This window comes from Engraulis encrasicolus, chromosome 11, assembly GCF_034702125.1.
Source record: "Engraulis encrasicolus isolate BLACKSEA-1 chromosome 11, IST_EnEncr_1.0, whole genome shotgun sequence".
NCBI classification, from domain to species: domain Eukaryota; kingdom Metazoa; phylum Chordata; class Actinopteri; order Clupeiformes; family Engraulidae; genus Engraulis; species Engraulis encrasicolus.
The window spans coordinates 54,823,764-54,841,162 of record NC_085867.1 but is presented as its reverse complement, the minus strand read 5'-3'; the positions used below and the strand labels follow the sequence as shown (position 1 = coordinate 54,841,162).

Below are 17,399 nucleotides of genomic sequence, written 5' to 3'. Positions count from 1 at the left end.
CGTGGGTTGATGGTGGCCAGTGTCCTCTTAACACTGGCAGAGGACAGGTAAAGGGGTTGATCATGGGGGGGAGGGGAGTTTTCTGTGGGTGAGTGTCATTTTGTGCTTCAAAGCGGGCAAAGAAACTGTTCAGGTCGTTTAGCAGAGAGGTGTTGTTGTCACAGCTTCGTGGTGCAGGCTTATAGTCCGTGATGGCCTGTATGCCCTGCCACAGGCTCTGTGCATCTCTGCTGTCTTTGAAGTGTGTTGTTATTTTGTCTGAGTAGGCTATTCCTTTTTTGCTTTCCTGATGCCCTGGGACAGGTTAGCCCTTGCTGTCTTTAGGCCAGCTACGTCTCCTGCTCTGAAGGCTTTGTCTCTGGCCCTCAGCAGTCGGTGAACGTCTCCTGTGAACCATGGCTTCTGGTTGGCCCTGGTAGTGATGTGTTTTATTTCTGTAACATCATCGATGCATTTTGTGATGTAGGAGGTCACGGTGTCTATATTCTGCTGCATCCAGCTATATTTTCATAGCACAATGACTCAATAGGGCTACAAAGGCAAGTATTTAATTAATCACCACAAGGATTGGATAAAACTGATAAGTCCAATAAATGTGGTGGCAGAAGTGTGCCTGTGCTTTGTTTATATCTGCATTAGTTCTAGGTCTGCAGACACACTGTAAACAACGTTTCCACCATCAGATGATTATGTAGCACTGATCTAGAGCTACGTCATTATTTTCAGGGCCAATACCATTTCAGGATTCCAGCACGTTGTGGCCTGGTCGTGTGCTTGTTTCACACAGGTTGTGACAACGCATCTTCCACTACCATACAGCCGTCTTCAGTTGTATCAGATGTAGTGATACGTGCACCTATTTTCTTTTCCCTTTTGTTATTTTTGAATAAGATCAAACAAAGGGGCGATCTGAAAAGTACTACAACGCGTCCTAGGAAAGTCTGCGACAGCCAGGAAGATCAGGGGGAAAATGGCGGTCGACAGACGAGACGAAAAGGGTATGTGGCTATCTTGCAGCGTTTGTTGTTTGTGTATAAATGCGTGGTGCAATACTTAAAATCGATTCAAGACTTCATGGTTTCACAGCGAAGTTGACGGATGAAGTAGTTGGTTATGCTGAATAACTCCTGTCAATGGATACGGGGGCTGTTTATGGATCACAACAATAACGACGTTCTGGCTAGCTGGCTATCGCTAGTTGCCCACAAATTAGCAATGTCTTTAGCTAAGGGGACGTCGTCCTACCTTAGTAATTCAGATTAGGGTGGCTAGGTCAAATAACTGACTGGCCCATGATAGCACGCCATCGTCGTTATTAAGACATTATTGGAGTGAAATGCAATGGATTTCGAGAAAAAGTTCCATCATCATGGCTAGCCTACCAATGGAAGTAGCTTGACGTTATTGTGCTTTCTTTGTTGGTGTTTAGCGCTCTTCGTGCTGTCTCGAGTTAGAATCTGATTGATCGCGTGTTTTCTTCGCCAGCATCAGCACATTCGACTGATTACTAGTATTCAGTGCTTTCTAGACGTGCACATAAAAACACAAATCTATATTTAGGTATGTGGGAGATTTCGTCAGGTAACACGGCATAAAACGAAGCTACAATTGTTAGCTGTTGAATTAGCATGTTCAGACAAAGGCTCGCCAACTAGCCTAGACCTGCAGTCTGTTTTTCCAACTGAACTCAATTTTCCTGTGTGATTTTCAGATGGAGAGCTCAATGTCCTCGAGGATATCCTCACTGAAGCACCCGACCAAGACGACGAGCTCTACAACCCAGAGAGCGAGATCAGCGAGAAAAAAGGTACGGTTCAGGTCTATTTATGTGTTTATGGCGAAGTACACTTGTGTAGGAACAAGGAAGTTGGTCCCTACACACCCATCATTTAACATGTATTGTGCATTAGAGCATGACCAATAGTGCTGTTAGTATCTCAAACTGCCAAATGATGGATCAGGAATCTTGATTCAGGATTACACATTGATGAAATAAATGTGCCCATATTAGGATCGAAAAGGAAGAACACCAGAGGGGGTGGACAGGAGTCCAAGCGCATGAGGTCCTCAGGAGGTGGACACTCCACCAGGCAGCTGATGAAGAGGGGACCCCCCTCCAGCGGGGCCAACGGGAAGAAACTGTCAAATCCTCGGGGCCGACACACGGCAGAGGAACTGTACGACGACCGTAGGAACCACGGGGTAAGAGGAGGCCACTCCCGAGGACAGCCTTCGAAAGGCCACAGCGAAAAGCCCCTCACTCGAAGCAGAGACACACAGAGGAGGATCAAGCCCCTCATGCCGGAGCTGTCAGAGGTAGGGAACCTTGGTGGTGATCAAAAGACATCTGGGATTGTTTTGAACACAAGCACTGCTATACGCTGATGTGAAATGCTGCTTTTTTCATAAAGAAACCATGTTCGCTTGTAGCATGTCGTAACTTTTTTTCTTTCCTTTTAGAAGCTCCGGCGCACCAGCGAGGACAGCGTGGGCCATGTGAGCCGCTCGTCGAAAGACGATGTCGCCCATTCAGAGGAGTATGCCTCCGATCAGGAGTCCTCTGCCGCCTCCTCCGAAGGCCAGCGCTCCGACTTGGAAGAAGAGGTGGAGGAGGAAGAGGAGGAGGTGATGGAAGAAGAAGAGGAGGAGGAAGAGGGAGAGAAAGATGGCGAGGAGGAAGAAGAAGAGGAGGAAGAGGTAGAAGAAGAAGGCGAGGAGGAGGAAGAGTACGAGCTGGATGATGGAGATCAGCGGGAAGAGGCAGAGCAAAATGACTACGACACGCGCAGCGAAGCCAGCGACTCCCGCTCAGACTCCGTCTCCTTCTCCGATGGCGAGTCTGTGCGCTCTGGGTCGGGCTCTGAGGCCTCAGGTGATTTCAAATGGCCCGCCACAAAATATTCATTTGAAATGATGATAAACAAATAGTGAAATAATATTAAACTAGTGGTGATGAAGGGAGGGGAAGGAAAACTTCAAGTATTCAGTATGCTGAGGGTTAAAAATGTTAAATTGCAAACATTGTTATTTGGGGACATAGGACCGTGATCATCGGTCTCTGAGGCCTCATGACCCACAAAGATTCATTTGAAATGATTTGAACAGGCGATTTCATTTTTTGAGATATAAATTAGAGGTTCTGAGGGGAGAGTGGAAGCACAAACGTTCTTGTATAAGTTGACATTGCAACCATTGTATTTTGGGAACATCGCACGAGTTGAGCGAGTGGATTTTTGCAACACTATATGCTCATCCGTTTCGCAATTATGCATTGAACATAGATTGCTATATCATGATGACCATGGTTATTGAGGAGCAGGGAGCAGCTGAAGGTTTTATCCATACATGAAGGCAGAGTTCGGTTAGGGCCAAGGCATTGGAGATCTCTCAGGTGTAGTGCTAGCTAGCGTGTACTCAAGCAGTCTTGTACACAGTTCAAGCTCTTAAAATCTAACGTAAGGGACGTGTCTGTTCCCATTCACTGTTCAGATGAGGAAAGAAAGCTGAAGAAGCACGCTAGAGGGATATCTCCAATCGTTTTTGATAGAAGTGGAAGCTCAGCTTCAGAGTCCTATGCAGGTATTAAAAAATATTCCCCCCGTCCCCCCTTGTACAGTTTGTACTTGAACCACATTTTTAAATCTGAGATTAGGTGATGGTCATTGGTTTTTAAACCGATTTGATGTTATCGACTGCTGTGGGATGCTGCAAAAACTAACCTGCTTTTGCCGTCTCTGATGCTGCATCTCCAGACAAAATCCTGTAATGTCGGCCACTATTCTGACTTTACAACGGCTGTCAACATGTCCGCCGCTCTGTAAACAGATCTGGTAGACAAGTAGCGACTTCATGTTTGTAATACTCAGTAGCCCGTCTTCTTGAACAGGCTTGCTGTTTCAATGATCAACGTCATGTTTTTGGCAAGGTCAAAAATGTGCATCGGTGTGCAAAGCAGGTCAGGTCACACTGCTGCTTTTCCTTGCCCGAGCAGCATGTGAATGTTGCGGCTGGCAGCCACATAACCACTCAGAGGCACACACGCCTCCGCCCAGACAGCACCTGACTACTCAACTGGGCCCCAGGCTTGTCGGGGGACATATATGGGGCCTGCCGTTAGCTGCTGTCTGGTGTCTCTGTGTTGATCAGCATTTCAGACTTCCACTGACCAACCGCAGTAGACCAGAGAGGTTTACATGTCAGGGTTCCCACTGGTCAGGGAATTCCTGGGATATCATGGAAATTCAATGGAGTTTATTCCAGTTATGGAATTTGAGCATTTTGCATATGCAGTCAGGGAATATCATGGCATTTTAACAGCATTGTGATTTCGTGTTGTCTGCGCCCTGCAACATTATAGAATCCAAAAATGTTAAACTTTTCCATTCTGGCAAACATGCCTGGCAAATGCAGAAGAGAGTTGATTGAAAATGGCAATTTGAAAGACTGACTATTACGAATTGATGACCACAGTGCGAAATGCCGTCTACTAAATAATATTTGGGGCATTAAGATTCACGAGAGGTCATGGAAATTCTGTTCTATGGTCAGGGAAAGTCATGGAATTTTATGTTTGACATGAAGTTGGAACCCTGACTAGGGGAACCCACCAGTGGCTCAACCGCCCCTTCTCTCTGGTGACTAAAAGCTGCTGTTAAGATTGCAAACAGGAGGCTGTATCCCTGCATGTTTGGGTACTCTACTATAGAATCCAGGGCCCTCATTTATCAAAGGTTCTTAGACACATTCCTGAGCTATAAGTGTGGGATTTATGAACATGAACTTGATCGTAGAAATGTGCCTAAATCTACGAACACCTCAGACGATGCTTGCAAGTGGAAGAGACATGAAATTGCAAATAATATTGAGGGTGCTGTATACAGTTTGCTTTGCATTGCAATGGAGTATGACGGTGTTCTATTTGACAGTGTTTACGTCCATGTGTCTCCTTTTTTCACTTGTCTTGAAGCACGGCCTTCCTCCTGTCGAAACTACCTCCACTTCTGCCGCAGAAATGTTTCTATCTCTGCACTTCCCACCAGCACTCCATGTGACGCGCTAAATAGCATATTCCAAACAGTGTGGTGCTTTCAAATTAACATGGCATTTAAAGGGATTTTAATACCGTATGTGGAGGCGTTTGGGGATGCAAATTACCCCGGGTGCGCACGTGCACAGTGATTTTTTTTGAAGGTGTGGGATTTATCATGCAGAAGTATGCATAGGAGCAGTCAACACACGTTTGATAAATCCAGATTTTTCTGTACTTGCGAACATTCTATAGGACACAATTTAGAAGGCATTCTACGAACTGATGATAAATGAGGCCCCAGTTCTAGACATTTTTGCAGTCAGTGATGCTCTGGAATTCTGATCTATCTTCATGCTCATTTTGAGTTGCCTCATCGATTTACATGTCTGGGTGTGTGTTCTGTGAAACCTTTTTTGGCTCTATTGGTTATTTAGCTTTCTAGTCAGTGTTCTTGAAATTGTGCCATTTAAAGGTAACATTTGCTTTTGTCGTTTGACTTGTAGGTTCGGAGAAAAAGCATGAAAAGCTTCCATCCTCTGTTCGTGCTGTTCGAAAAGGTAATGCCAGCTATCTATGAGACAGCCATTAATTGAGGTGGCTGTTAGGCAATTAATAGACTGTGTATGGATTCCAATATGCGGCCTTCCGTCCTCCCTTGCCTGCTTGTAACCTCATGATGTCACTGATGACAGAAAATGAATTAAATATCTTGCAAAAGTATAATTCTAATGTATTTTTCTCATTTGCAATTGGTATGGTAAACGTAAAACAGTCCCCCAAAATGTGTTTTGGCTAGGCTGACCGCTGGGAAACTTTATTTTCTCCACGGCGGTGGGGCGAGGCCACAAGCACAAGTGGAGGGCGGGAGTGTGCAAATTGGAATGCACTCGGTGTATTCTTGTTGCTCTTCAATGATGTACGTGTCATCCATTTAAATGATGTCTTGCATTGATTTGTTCAAATAGATCAGACAAGCAAGCTCAAATACATCATTCGAGATGCCAGATTCTTTTTGATCAAGAGCAACAATCATGAGAATGTTTCTCTGGCTAAAGCAAAGGTAAGTTTCAATTCCACTGAATTATTACTTATTTATTCACTTTTGTTTTTTGTTATATAACGCTGTTATATAAATGGCACAAGTTGCACTAAAGTTCAGTTCAGTTGCATTAAAATAACAAATCAAGTAAAACGATTACAAATGACGGACTCAGTCTCAAGTGATCTCATCCTGGAATTAAAATAGCTCGATGGAATAAGTTCTTTAATTTCAAGTTCCTTTGTAGTTTGTTCATGGGGTAGAAGCAGAAAAAAACATTTGATCTATTATCTGTATATCTAGTAGTTTTCTTACTATACATTTGAGGGTTTTATTGATGATTTTGGTCGTTTGGTAATTTGCTTTTGTTTGTTTTGTATCAGGGCGTGTGGTCCACGCTACCAGTCAATGAGAAGAAGTTGAACGCTGCCTTCAGAGCTGCCAGAAGTGTCATCCTCGTCTTCTCCGTCAGAGAGAGCGGAAAGTTTCAAGGTAGACACTCTTTCCTCCATGTAGCCTCTTACTGCAGTTGGTCCTGTAGACGGGCTTATTCAATCCTTGCTGAAAGCATTCAACTACATCATAACATTGCTACGACAATGCAGAGAGTCTTTAGTGACCGATTAAGACTTGGTCATTACCATTTTGGTGACGATAAGGTGATAAGAGGCTCTGTGCTTTAAGGGTTAAACTCAGAAGGGTCAAAGACGTCCTTTGGCTTACTGTAAATGTTTTTCACAGTTACAGTAAGCAAAAGTATCCGTTAGCACTGAAGGACAATTTCATGTTGGACGTCTTTGACCCAGAAGCAGAGATGCGTGAAGAGCCAGAGTCCAGCTTTTGGCGTGGAGTAGTGATGTCTTGAATGTGCCCCTTTGCAGGCTTCGCCCGTCTCTGCTCCGAGTCACACCACGGAGGCTCTCCCATCCACTGGGTATTGCCTGCTGGCATGAACGCCAAGATGCTCGGAGGAGTCTTCAAGATTGACTGGATCTGCAGGTATAGTGCAAAATCAAAGCGCCATATTATTGACTTAAGTGGCTGTAATGCTGAATTCTGCGTACAGTGTTTTGATCTGATCGGATCTGATCTCTTGCAGGCGTGAGTTGCCCTTCACCAAAACTTCTCATCTTTCCAACCCCTGGAACGAGCACAAGCCTGTGAAGATCGGACGAGACGGACAGGTGTGTTGTGTACATCTTGAAAAAAGGCTCCTTAGGACAGGGGTTCCCGAACTTTACCATGACAAGTCCCCCCATATACCAGTAGCTTCCAACCAAGACCCTGACATGGGTCGTGCTACTCTATTTTTTTCAGTGCACCACCTTTTGTTAGTGAATAAGTACACCCCTAAATCCATGCAATTTCAACAGGAAAAGTAATAGAAGTGTTGACTGGCAATTTTGTTTTGCAATCCTTTCAACTTGCCGCGGCCCTCTAGGGGTCCCGGCCCTAGGTAGTATTTCTACCTCTGCTTTACCATTCCATGGTATGAATTATTACGGCCCGTTCCCACTTAACCGGCCATTTGACGCTCATCAACGCAACGCACCTCGTTGTGTGGACCGAATGCTTCTTGTCGGTGCACATGGAGGGGCGTGACAGAGTACACTGAACAGGAATATCTCTTTCTGTTTTTCTACACATGTATATCGATTAAGCAAGCTAACTAGCGACAGTAACATTAAAGTCTGCCCTTACCTATGTGGACATGTTTACTTTGTTGTCAAAAATGTACATAATCCTTTGAACATGAGCACAAAGACCTTGCACTTCATAGTTTGCTGTAGTGTATGACTCTTACATTAAAGGGGTCCTATTATGCTTTTTCATGTCCACTACCCATTTATTGGGTTACACAGCATCTGTTGTATGTAAAAGCTTGGTGAAAGCTGCATTTCACAAATTGGCCTCTTGGGGGAGAATTTCTCTGCCGCAGGAACGCTATTTCTCAACTGTCAGAGAACGCGTGGTTGGGTTTTCAACATTCTATAGCTTTTGTTTCCGGTACGGGTCTACGTCATGCTGTACCTAACATTGCTGCTTATGGGATGGAGTGTTGACGATGTCACAGACCATTTATTAATTGCAGAGACAGTAGACCTAATGCGCATTTGTTCATCGCAGCCACATAGCCTAGGCCTATCTGAATTTGACAGTATTGTGATGAGATGTATCCTATTTGTGAATACACCACTCAGTGTACAAAATAGTGTACAAGAATAGTGTAGCCTACAAGGATAGTGTAGGATTTCGCCATCCACAAGTTTATTCCATTACGCATGTTTTTTTTTTCAATTCATAAATCGGCTCCGTCAATAGGCTACAGCATCGGTCTAGCTACACTCACCTGTGGCCCAAGTTATATATTTTTGTTTCATTGTGATATTAAAGCTGCATTTTACATTGATAAAATACCGGTTGGTAGGCCTATGGCTAACGGGTCAGAAACAGTTGAATGAGGAAGGTCGAAAACAGGCAGAACGCGTTAACGCAGTTGCGCACTGAGAATCCAAAACACTTCCAAGTGGGTGAAAGACTCGAATCTCTCCTTTCTCTCTCTATTCGCTTCAGGGCCGTTTTGCATATGCTGTTGGCAAGACTAACTTTTGTTTGGTAAGATGTGAAAACCCTACACTTGTATTGCCGCTTGAAGCATAACATTAATTAGAAGACGTGCGCTGATGTTATCCAAATAGGTATCACGACATGACCAGCAGCCGTTTGCATCAGCAATGTTGGCAAGGATTAGCCAGTTAGTATAGGCTATGCGTAGGCTACAATTCAGTAGGCCTAATTAAAATGCAACGCAGTTTTGTTCATCATATCTGCAAGAGCAACGTTTAAAACTGGTCGAGTCGTCGGGCGGCATGCCAAAAATAATGAAACTGAAACGGATAGGGCCTATTGTTATATAAAAAAAATCCTGTCCTGTCGATAAATGCGAACAAAAAAAACACGAAACCGAGACTAGGCCTAGGCGTTATTATAAGACCCAGTATGAAACCAATCCATCGAGGACTGCCCATTGCGCTTCCAATCCAGTGGGCGCATCATTTCTGCCGGGGACTAAATAGAAATGCAGTTACTAAAATGAAACCATGCACCTGGAAATACCTTGAAATGTATTGTATGTATCACCATTGTGCATTAGGCCTACAGACAACGAGCAAACAGGAACTCATTTTTAAAAGCCAACAACGCGTGCGCTCAGTAGCCTATTCAGTCTGGCTTGCAAATAGACCACAGGACGAATTTGAACACGGAGTTCATATCACAAATAGGGTGTCACGATATCACTGACAGACGTTGAATTGATAGGTTTGAGTCCGACAAGTCGTGCCCTTGTCTTACTGGGCGCACTCTTTCAATTTCGGACTGCGTCTTTGACAGCCAGATGGGGGCTGCCGCGGGAGCGAAGAAAATGTCCACAACTTCGCTGAATAAATAGGCCTATCCTTTGAACTGTGTACAGCAATTGCAGATGATTAGCTTATTGGATAGCCTATTTTGTGAAGGTTAACTTGTCATTAACAAGGGAATGTGATCTGATTTCAATCCCAGAACATTCTTTGTGTCTTCAAATTTCCACCTGTCAACAGCAGATCTAGACTTCTCCCACCTAGACCAGCGCGACACTTGTCTGTTTGCGAGCAGTAAACTTGGCTGATAACTTCAATTTTAGGGCTACAGTATGCAAGGCTAGACAGCGGGTTAACCAATCAGGCCCCTACTGTTGCGTTAATAATGTTTGAGATAAAGATTCTTCAGCGCAGGATATCAGAAATAAACAAGACAGCGCAGATGGCTATTAGTTTTTTTTTTTTTTTTTTTTTTTTAATATGGTCACAATCGCGTTATTACGCATCATATGCAATATGCGTATTATTTCATGAAACCTCAAATCGGAAGCAATAGCCTGTACCCAGCACTTTCAACCCTTTCTCAGATTAATGGCAGCCTTGTCCCAAGCGATTTTGAAATCAAACTGAAGCCCATGCACGGAAGACTCGCATTGGATAGGGACTGGGTTTCAGCAAATGACACAGCAAGGTGCACAAATAACAACGTGGGACTTATGATGCGTCCTTTTCAGATTAATTGTGGACATTGGGTGAACTATTTGGCTGTCAACTTTAGACATAGGCTACAGGGTTGGATTCCAGGTCAAAAACAGCTGTGCTGCTGACGTAATATTAGTAATAGAATGCTTGATGAAACGCTCCATGCTGCGTCGAGATTTCAGAATGTTGAAGGGTCTAACATTCTGCACTTCCACGCGTTTCAAACAGGCGGCGTAGGGTGCATGTACACAATGATAAAAAATAATGGACATGAAAACAAGTGATCATTCAAAATTAACTCCAATAACCACAGTAAAGCAAAATATTAACAATGAAAGTTATTCTAAATAGCATAATAGGGCACCTTTAAAACGTACGATAAACAGTCATAAAACTACTTTTAAGCAGCAAAACATAGCAGTTGGTGTCATGGGAATTCCTCTTGTACTCGACAATCATTGGATAACGCTCCGCTTTGGCCGCGTCTAATTAGCATAACATAGAAGGGAGCTGAACTTTTTGACGCGTGTCCACTGTCAAAGTAGCCGCAGTGCGAATCCCAGAAGCCTTCAACGCGGTTGCCGGTAAAGTGGGAACGGGCCGTTAGGAGGAGAACTCTAATCACAACTGATCCTCTCTGACTTTTTAGTGTATGAACATTTGATATTGTATCATGTATGTATTATATTGCGTATGTGTTGTCTTATGCACATTGGCATTCATTATTTTTTCTTGCTGGTCTTGTTTTCCTCTCAACAGGAAATCGAGCCAGAGTGCGGCACCCAGCTGTGCATGCTTTTCCCCCCTGACGAGAGCATTGACTTGTATCAAGCCATTCACAAATTGCGTCACAAGAGGAGGATGCACTCGGAGTCACGTTCCCGGGGACGGCCACCCCACCGCGAGCAGCCCGCCCCCCGCGACCTGGGAAGGTTAGAAATGTTCTTTGGACCACTAGTGCTCTTGCCCGTCGCCGTGACGTGATGATGCAGTGCGAAGGCAGAGCAGGAGCCACTCGAGCTTCTTCATTCATCGTGAAAAAAGTCCTCATCCTCACGCCGTCAGCGAAGAGGCAAAATAAATAAAGAGCCCCCCCTTCCCTCTTTCGACCCTCCCATCCCCTCTCATGCCCCGTAGCACCAGCTATTCTCAGAGGGGAGGGGGGCAAGCCGCATGGACCAGCGAGCGCCCCCCCTCTCCCTGAGATGGTCATGGTGGAGGCATGCAGTTCCGAGACCCCAGGGGCTCTCAGATGGTGGTGGCGGTGGTGGTAATTGTAAAAAGTATATTGGCAGATGTCTGACTTTGTGTTTTTGTTTGTAACTGACATTGATAGTAACACAGTAACTTTCACAGCAGTTATCAAAGTCTTTAAGTTAGGGCAAACTTAATCATTTGAAGTTAAACAAACTGTGAACGTAAATTCAGCCTGCTAGATTGAGTACTCTTCTCTTGCCTTAAATTTGTTCCCAAAGCCCTTTTTCTTTCAGGAATGTCCGTGGGGGATAATCCTAAGCATAGCGGGGACTCTTTTTGTAAAGGAGCCATACTATTGTAAACTGAAGATGGCCCATCCGGGTTTGAGAGGGCAGAAAGCTTGATGTGTTATAAAAACGGAGGAAAAAAAATGCTTTCAAGAGGAGCATTTTGGCCGGACTTTTCTTTACCACAAAAAAAAAAGTTTTCAGTTGGCGTATCATTAGATGCAAGAAGTCCTTGGTGTTGCAGTATAGCAGCAGATAAAGAGAGCTAGAAGAAAACAGAGGCAGGAGGAGGGGGAGAAGGAGAGAGAGAACGAGGGAGGGCTCCTCTGCAGTGCCGGAGCGCGCTAGGCAAGTGTGGAGGAGGAGGGGAGCCGGCAGAGGGAGCCATGCTGCAGCACTAGCTGTGTCTCTTGAGCCCCTTCCTGTTGCCTTTGTTCCAACTTCCTGTCTGTGCAGTGCCTGTGGACTCATGTCAGGGACTGGTCCCTTTAGCCCATCACCACCCCTGTATGAACTTTCGTACACCGCTGTGGTCAGAGGAGGCCTTTTGGGGAGGGAAAAAAGATGGGATGTTTTTTGCTTTTCTTTTTCTTTTTTCATTTCTGAAAGTTCCCTGGAGCAGCTGTTGGTGTGATAGAATGAAAAAAGGGAGGAGAGAGGAGAAAAAAAAGTTCATCTGAAGGAGATCTCTATGAACTGAGAAAAATCTGTTGGGTCTTGTCAAACACCTTTTCTTTTACCACAGTCAAGGAAAAAAATGAGGTGTTAAGGATTTTGGTTTGGTTATCAGTTGATGTACCCCTCGGTGGTCACCACTCCCCACACAAAAGCCCCTCCAACCACTTTTCAGGAAAAAAATGGACTGAAGATATGTTGATCCCTTCCCCCCCTTCCTTTCCTGCACCTTTTCATTTTAAGCCCTCTCCCTCCCCTTTTCCTGACCCAGCCTGTCTCGCACCCCCTGGTAGGTAGCCATTGCGGAATACATTCCTGTTCTCCTGTGTTTAAAAAAGGACTGAGTTTTGAAGTAAGGTAGACCTGGGGCGGTCCCTCTCTCACACACAAGCCCTTTTCTTCTGTGTCTCGGTTTGATGCCCTGCAAGGACTGCAAAAAAAAGGCCACGAGCACGTGGGGGTGCCAGGCTTTGGTGGGCAGATTACCTGTGTATTTGTTCCCATGGAGCTCGTCATGTCTGATTGATAATCTCTCCCCAAAAAAGGACTGCACCATTTCCAATGGGTTTCCCCATCTGCTGTCTTTGCCAGGCCATCCTTGTAAATGTGTTTGTGGCTGTAGACCGCTTAAAGAAATAACATGGACTATTTTATGAACATTTTCTATCATAAATATTTGCCAACGTTAACAGTCACAAAAAAATCTACAAGAAAGCGGTATGTTAACATTTTAACCAGCTTTTCTCATTTACTGTAGATCATTTTTTGCTCTTGTACTTAAAGCTTTGTGGTTGGCTTTGTTGTTTGCATTGTGGGCTAAGAACCACTTTGTAGTGCTGATATTTCTAAGGTTGAACTGTAATGTAGTGAAGGTGTATGTGTGGATCACAACCTTGGTATTATTGAGAAACAAATCAGTGTGGTAGATCATCCATTTGTCCACTACTACTACTTACCTTCAAAGTTTTATGAAAATTACACACTGAATTTGAGCCCATTGTGGCTTGACACTGTAATTTTGCCTGAAGTGGAAGACCGTATCTTTTTGTCTTTTCCAACAAGAGCATACTTGATGAATAGTTATTTTCTACAACATTGCCAAACAGCACTTCTGCAAAGAGGTTACTCTGATGGAGCTATGCCAGAACACACAAAGCTAGATTTAAAGGATGACCATGCCTTTTATTTGTTTGAACAGATCAGTATGTTTTTTTTCTTGTATGTGATGTGCAATTCAGTGTAAGTTGAGTGTGTTGTCTTAACTGTTCACCTGATTCGTGTAGGCGTCGACCTGAAGAGTATGACATTCACAACAGGAAACGGCCCAGGATTGACTATCCACCAGAGTTCCCTCAAAGACCAGGTTATTATCAACTTCATGATTGGCCATCACCATAGCTTCAGTCTTCAGTGGCGAGCGGAACGGGTCTCTGAATGTGGCAGTTTTGTCATTGTGACACTATTGTCCGTCTGGTGTTGAATTTGTATTATTATATCTTGTTACGATTCATAATATATCATCTGTAATTGTTATTGTTACCAGTGGTATCGCTGAAAGTTGTGAAATTGTTGTACTGTCTCATTTGTATTTTGTTAAGCACTGTCTTCTCTAGCAAATGGGTAGCAATCACACCTTGCATTATCTGTCTACAAGTTGCCAACTGTTATGTTTCTTACTGTTGTGGTTTTCCATTTTGGGTTGATGACTGTTTTGGTTGCTTTATGTTCTTTATTTAGCTTGCCTTTGGTAAATTATGCAAACGGCTTCTCTAATATTTACAGGCTTCATGCAAGATCCGCGTAATCCACCAGTGGATAGGTACAAACATTTTTTTTAAAAAAATATGTGCGTCACATCTACTACAGCCTCTGGGTTTTTTAAAGGCTAATGTCTTTTTTTTGTCACATTTCTTTGCAGACGTTTTTCTGGAGTGAGACGGGATGTCTTTCTCAATGGGGTCAGTTACTTCCTCAATCTATCACAGTTTTTCTGATGTTTTCAGCAGCTATCCGTCTGGCCTGACTTCCCCAATATTGGACGTTCCGTTGCCTTTAGACGTGTTTTGGTTTTAACACCTTGGGTGAAACACTGATAGCGCGTTGGCTCCGGCCATTTGTTTCCAAACAGTTTCTCACGACTGCAGTCCATAATCGTACAAGATTGTAAAGTGCTCCGAGTGATCAAAGGTGTAGAAATGTGCTACATAAATGCAGTCCATTTTATTCACAAAAAATCATCCATTTACATAACCCTTGACCTCAGAATGAGAATTTTCAAATTTGTTAATGTACAAGATCTCACTGCTATGCTGTGCATTCATCTCACAAGCATCAATGGCAAATGTATGTACTTGGTCTTTTTTGCAGTCTTACAATGACTACATGAGGGAATTCCACCACAACATTGGGCCTCCACCTCCTTGGCAGGGAATGGTACGTACCACCTGAAGTGTCTTCACAATTGTTGATGAATGTATTAACTATGTTGTTATTTATAGCAGGTGCCCACTGTATCTCTGAAATTCTTGTGGCATTCACTCTTGTTTTGTAGGCACCATACCCAGGCATGGAGCAACCTCCTCACCACCCCTACTACCAGCACCATGCGCCCCCTCCCCAGGCCCACCCACCCTACTCTGGGCACCATCCCGTGCCCCACGACGCTCGCTTCCGAGAGAAACGGGTGGTGCGCTCGTCCTTCTCCAGTCTGGTAATGACTCCAATCCTTCCAGCTGCACATGATACACATGTAAGATAATTGGTTAGAGGTGGACACGTTTCCACGTTTCGGGTCCACTGCCAGTACCATTTGTATTTCCCTTGTGACTTTTCTGCTTTGCTGTCCCTTATGTTTTATACTTGTCACCCTTTGGTCACCAATGGCCACAGTATGTCTAGCGGTCAGACAAAGACAGTGATTCACGTCTTAAAACTGAACATTTTCAAAACTGAACATTTTCTCCTATTGGCAACTTAAGAAAAAACTTAACTCAATGTGGGAGTGAACTTCACTTTTCTTGATGTCGATTTCAGAAAAAAGATTTTGACTCTAACATAAACGTAATGCTTGTTTCTGTACAGCACGACTATGATATGCGTGTGGATGACTTCTTGCGACGCACCCAAGCCGTTGTGAGCAGCAGACGCAGCCGCCCTCGTGAGCGGGACCGCCAGCGAGAACGTGAAAGGCCACGGGACGCTAGGCGGGACCGCGAGAGGGAGCGTGGACGTGAGCGGGACCGGGAGAGAGACCGCATGAGGGAGCGCGACAGAGAGAAGGAGCGAGGCCGCTACCGCAGATAAGGCGGAGGCCGTCAACATAGTGGCAGTTCTGTTATAAACCTCCTTCCTTTACCCGCCTCCCGTTTTCCAGTGCTTTAGTATTTTTTAAGTGATTGAATTTCATAACTTCTTAATTTAATCAAACATGATTTTTATTTTCCGGTAAGCGTGTTGTGCATGCTCTCGGTATAAAACCAGACCCTTATTTTCTCAGTTTTTAGCTCCCCCTCTTTTTTTTTATTGCTGAAGGGCCTCGTCATCATGTGTTTAGGCTGGAGCCAGGAGAAAAAGCTGTTTTTCTGTACTTTTTTTACTTGTGTATATGTACATAATTGCAACATTTGAACCCATCAACCTTTCCCTTTGCTTTACTGTACGGTTCTTGTATGAAGAAAAGTTTGGTAACCTGCACTTGCCACAGTGTCTTTGTGTTCTGTGTTATATTGTACATGATGTAAGCTAAAAGGAGCGTTGTACTGTACTAATGGAAATGACAGTGTTCTAGCAGTTACACCTCTTTTTTGGCTTTTATTGTTTCCAGCTTTATAGTGGATTGTAAAAAAATATATATTGTGACGAATCCACCTCTTGTCCTGAGTCTCCGTTCACTGCCGAATGACTCAATGTCTTGAAGAGTGAAGGCTACGATTGCGCTGTGAAGACCTTTTTTGGTGAAAACAAGGTTGTATCTTTTATTGATGCTTTTTGTACGCAAAAAAATAAAACAAAGGCATTTATATGCTGCCTTGTATCAAGTCATTCCTTTAATCCTTTACCCTAGAAGTCTCAATTCTGCAAAGAATGTTTAAACGGGGCTACCTACTAGGCCTGAGTTGAAGAGGTTCTGAATTGTTGGTAGAGAATGGTCAAGTGTTCAAATGACTCATGGCCATGGGCGTGTTGAGTGAAAAATACTGGTAAGCCTGTTAGGAAGGTGACTGAGTTTTACTGAGAAACAAGAATCTTGTTTGTTCAGGTCAGATGAACCGAGGTGACATGTCATACCAAGAGTGAGAATGGCATCACTAAGACCTGCCTAGTGCCATTCCAACAGTAAGTGTAGCAAGGCCCCCGAACATCGGGTCTGGGCAAGCAAAGGCAAAGGGAAACCGAGTGCTTAATTCAGGCATGCAAACTCGCCGCTTTTCGGCGAAATTCGCCGTTTTGAAATAAAAATGGGTCATTTCTGTGAATCGTGCAGATCCGAGGAGAATTTTTTTTTTGGGGGGGGGGGGGGGGTCGAGCGATTTGAAATGTATACCGCAGAAAATGTCATGCAGCTCAATGGCAAATTGCTGGAGAGATGCCACCACCGACAATGACTTTTGACCAATCACAGTATTTCTGTTTGTCGGCACAGCCAATAACAAGAACTTTCTCAATCTAAGTCCCGCCCTGTCTTCATACTTCGAAAGGAAAGAGCGCAAAACCCTGTGTTTTCTGGTCGGCTGGGCTGCGTAGTTATATCAAATGTCTTTTAGTTCTATAATATAGAGAGTTGTGTCCGACCATTTTCCCCTACCCAAATCCTGAAATGTGCCGTCTTTGGATTTAGCTATAAACGTGGAAGTCTGCGTGGTTAGTGAACAGGTACCACACCTCACAGTTGGTTTAGTTGTTTTGCCTGATAATTTGACTCCGGAGCTTCCCTGCCCTCGTGAAAAATAATGTATTCTCATAAGAGCTCCGAAAGCTTGGTTACACGCACGTGTTCCTGGTATTCTGTTGTTTCGGTTAATGATTTGAAATGTCCATTTACGCTAACAGTAGAATAGTTCAGTTTCCGTTCGCTGTAGGCCTACTTGTTCTCCGGTTATAGCCGATGC

At 44.1% G+C, this 17,399-nt stretch overlaps 1 protein-coding gene across 3 annotated transcripts; it reads left to right on the top strand.

The window, feature by feature from the left end:
* Positions 1–744: 744 nt before the first annotated feature.
* ythdc1 (YTH N6-methyladenosine RNA binding protein C1) lies at positions 745–16,310 on the top strand. Of its 3 annotated transcripts, none has more exons than XM_063211020.1 (16): positions 745–998; positions 1,712–1,807; positions 2,012–2,316; positions 2,464–2,872; positions 5,533–5,586; positions 5,995–6,089; positions 6,452–6,560; positions 6,950–7,067; positions 7,168–7,252; positions 10,892–11,064; positions 13,575–13,654; positions 14,074–14,110; positions 14,210–14,249; positions 14,659–14,724; positions 14,843–15,040; positions 15,373–16,310. In XM_063211020.1, exons 1-16 carry the CDS (start codon positions 971–973, stop codon positions 15,592–15,594), a joined length of 2,115 nt encoding a protein of 704 aa, XP_063067090.1. In that variant the 5' UTR covers positions 745–970; the 3' UTR covers positions 15,595–16,310. The 3 variants fall into 3 exon arrangements, with proteins under 3 accessions (XP_063067090.1, XP_063067091.1, XP_063067089.1); XM_063211021.1 differs by having other exon boundaries at positions 2,461–2,872; positions 14,843–15,001; XM_063211019.1 differs by having other exon boundaries at positions 2,461–2,872.
* Positions 16,311–17,399: the final 1,089 nt, after the last annotated feature.

What these genes read in the sequence shown, in the direction of transcription:
- ythdc1 (XM_063211019.1), top strand. Translation starts at nt 971, where the DNA reads ATGGCGGTCGACAGACGAGACGAAAAGG. An exon ending in GCCCCCCGCGACCTGGGAAG is followed by an intron (nt 11,065 to 13,574) that starts GTTAGAAATGTT and finishes TGATTCGTGTAG; the next exon opens with GCGTCGACCTGAAGAGTATG. An exon ending in GGGATGTCTTTCTCAATGGG is followed by an intron (nt 14,250 to 14,658) that starts GTCAGTTACTTC and finishes TCTTTTTTGCAG; the next exon opens with TCTTACAATGACTACATGAG.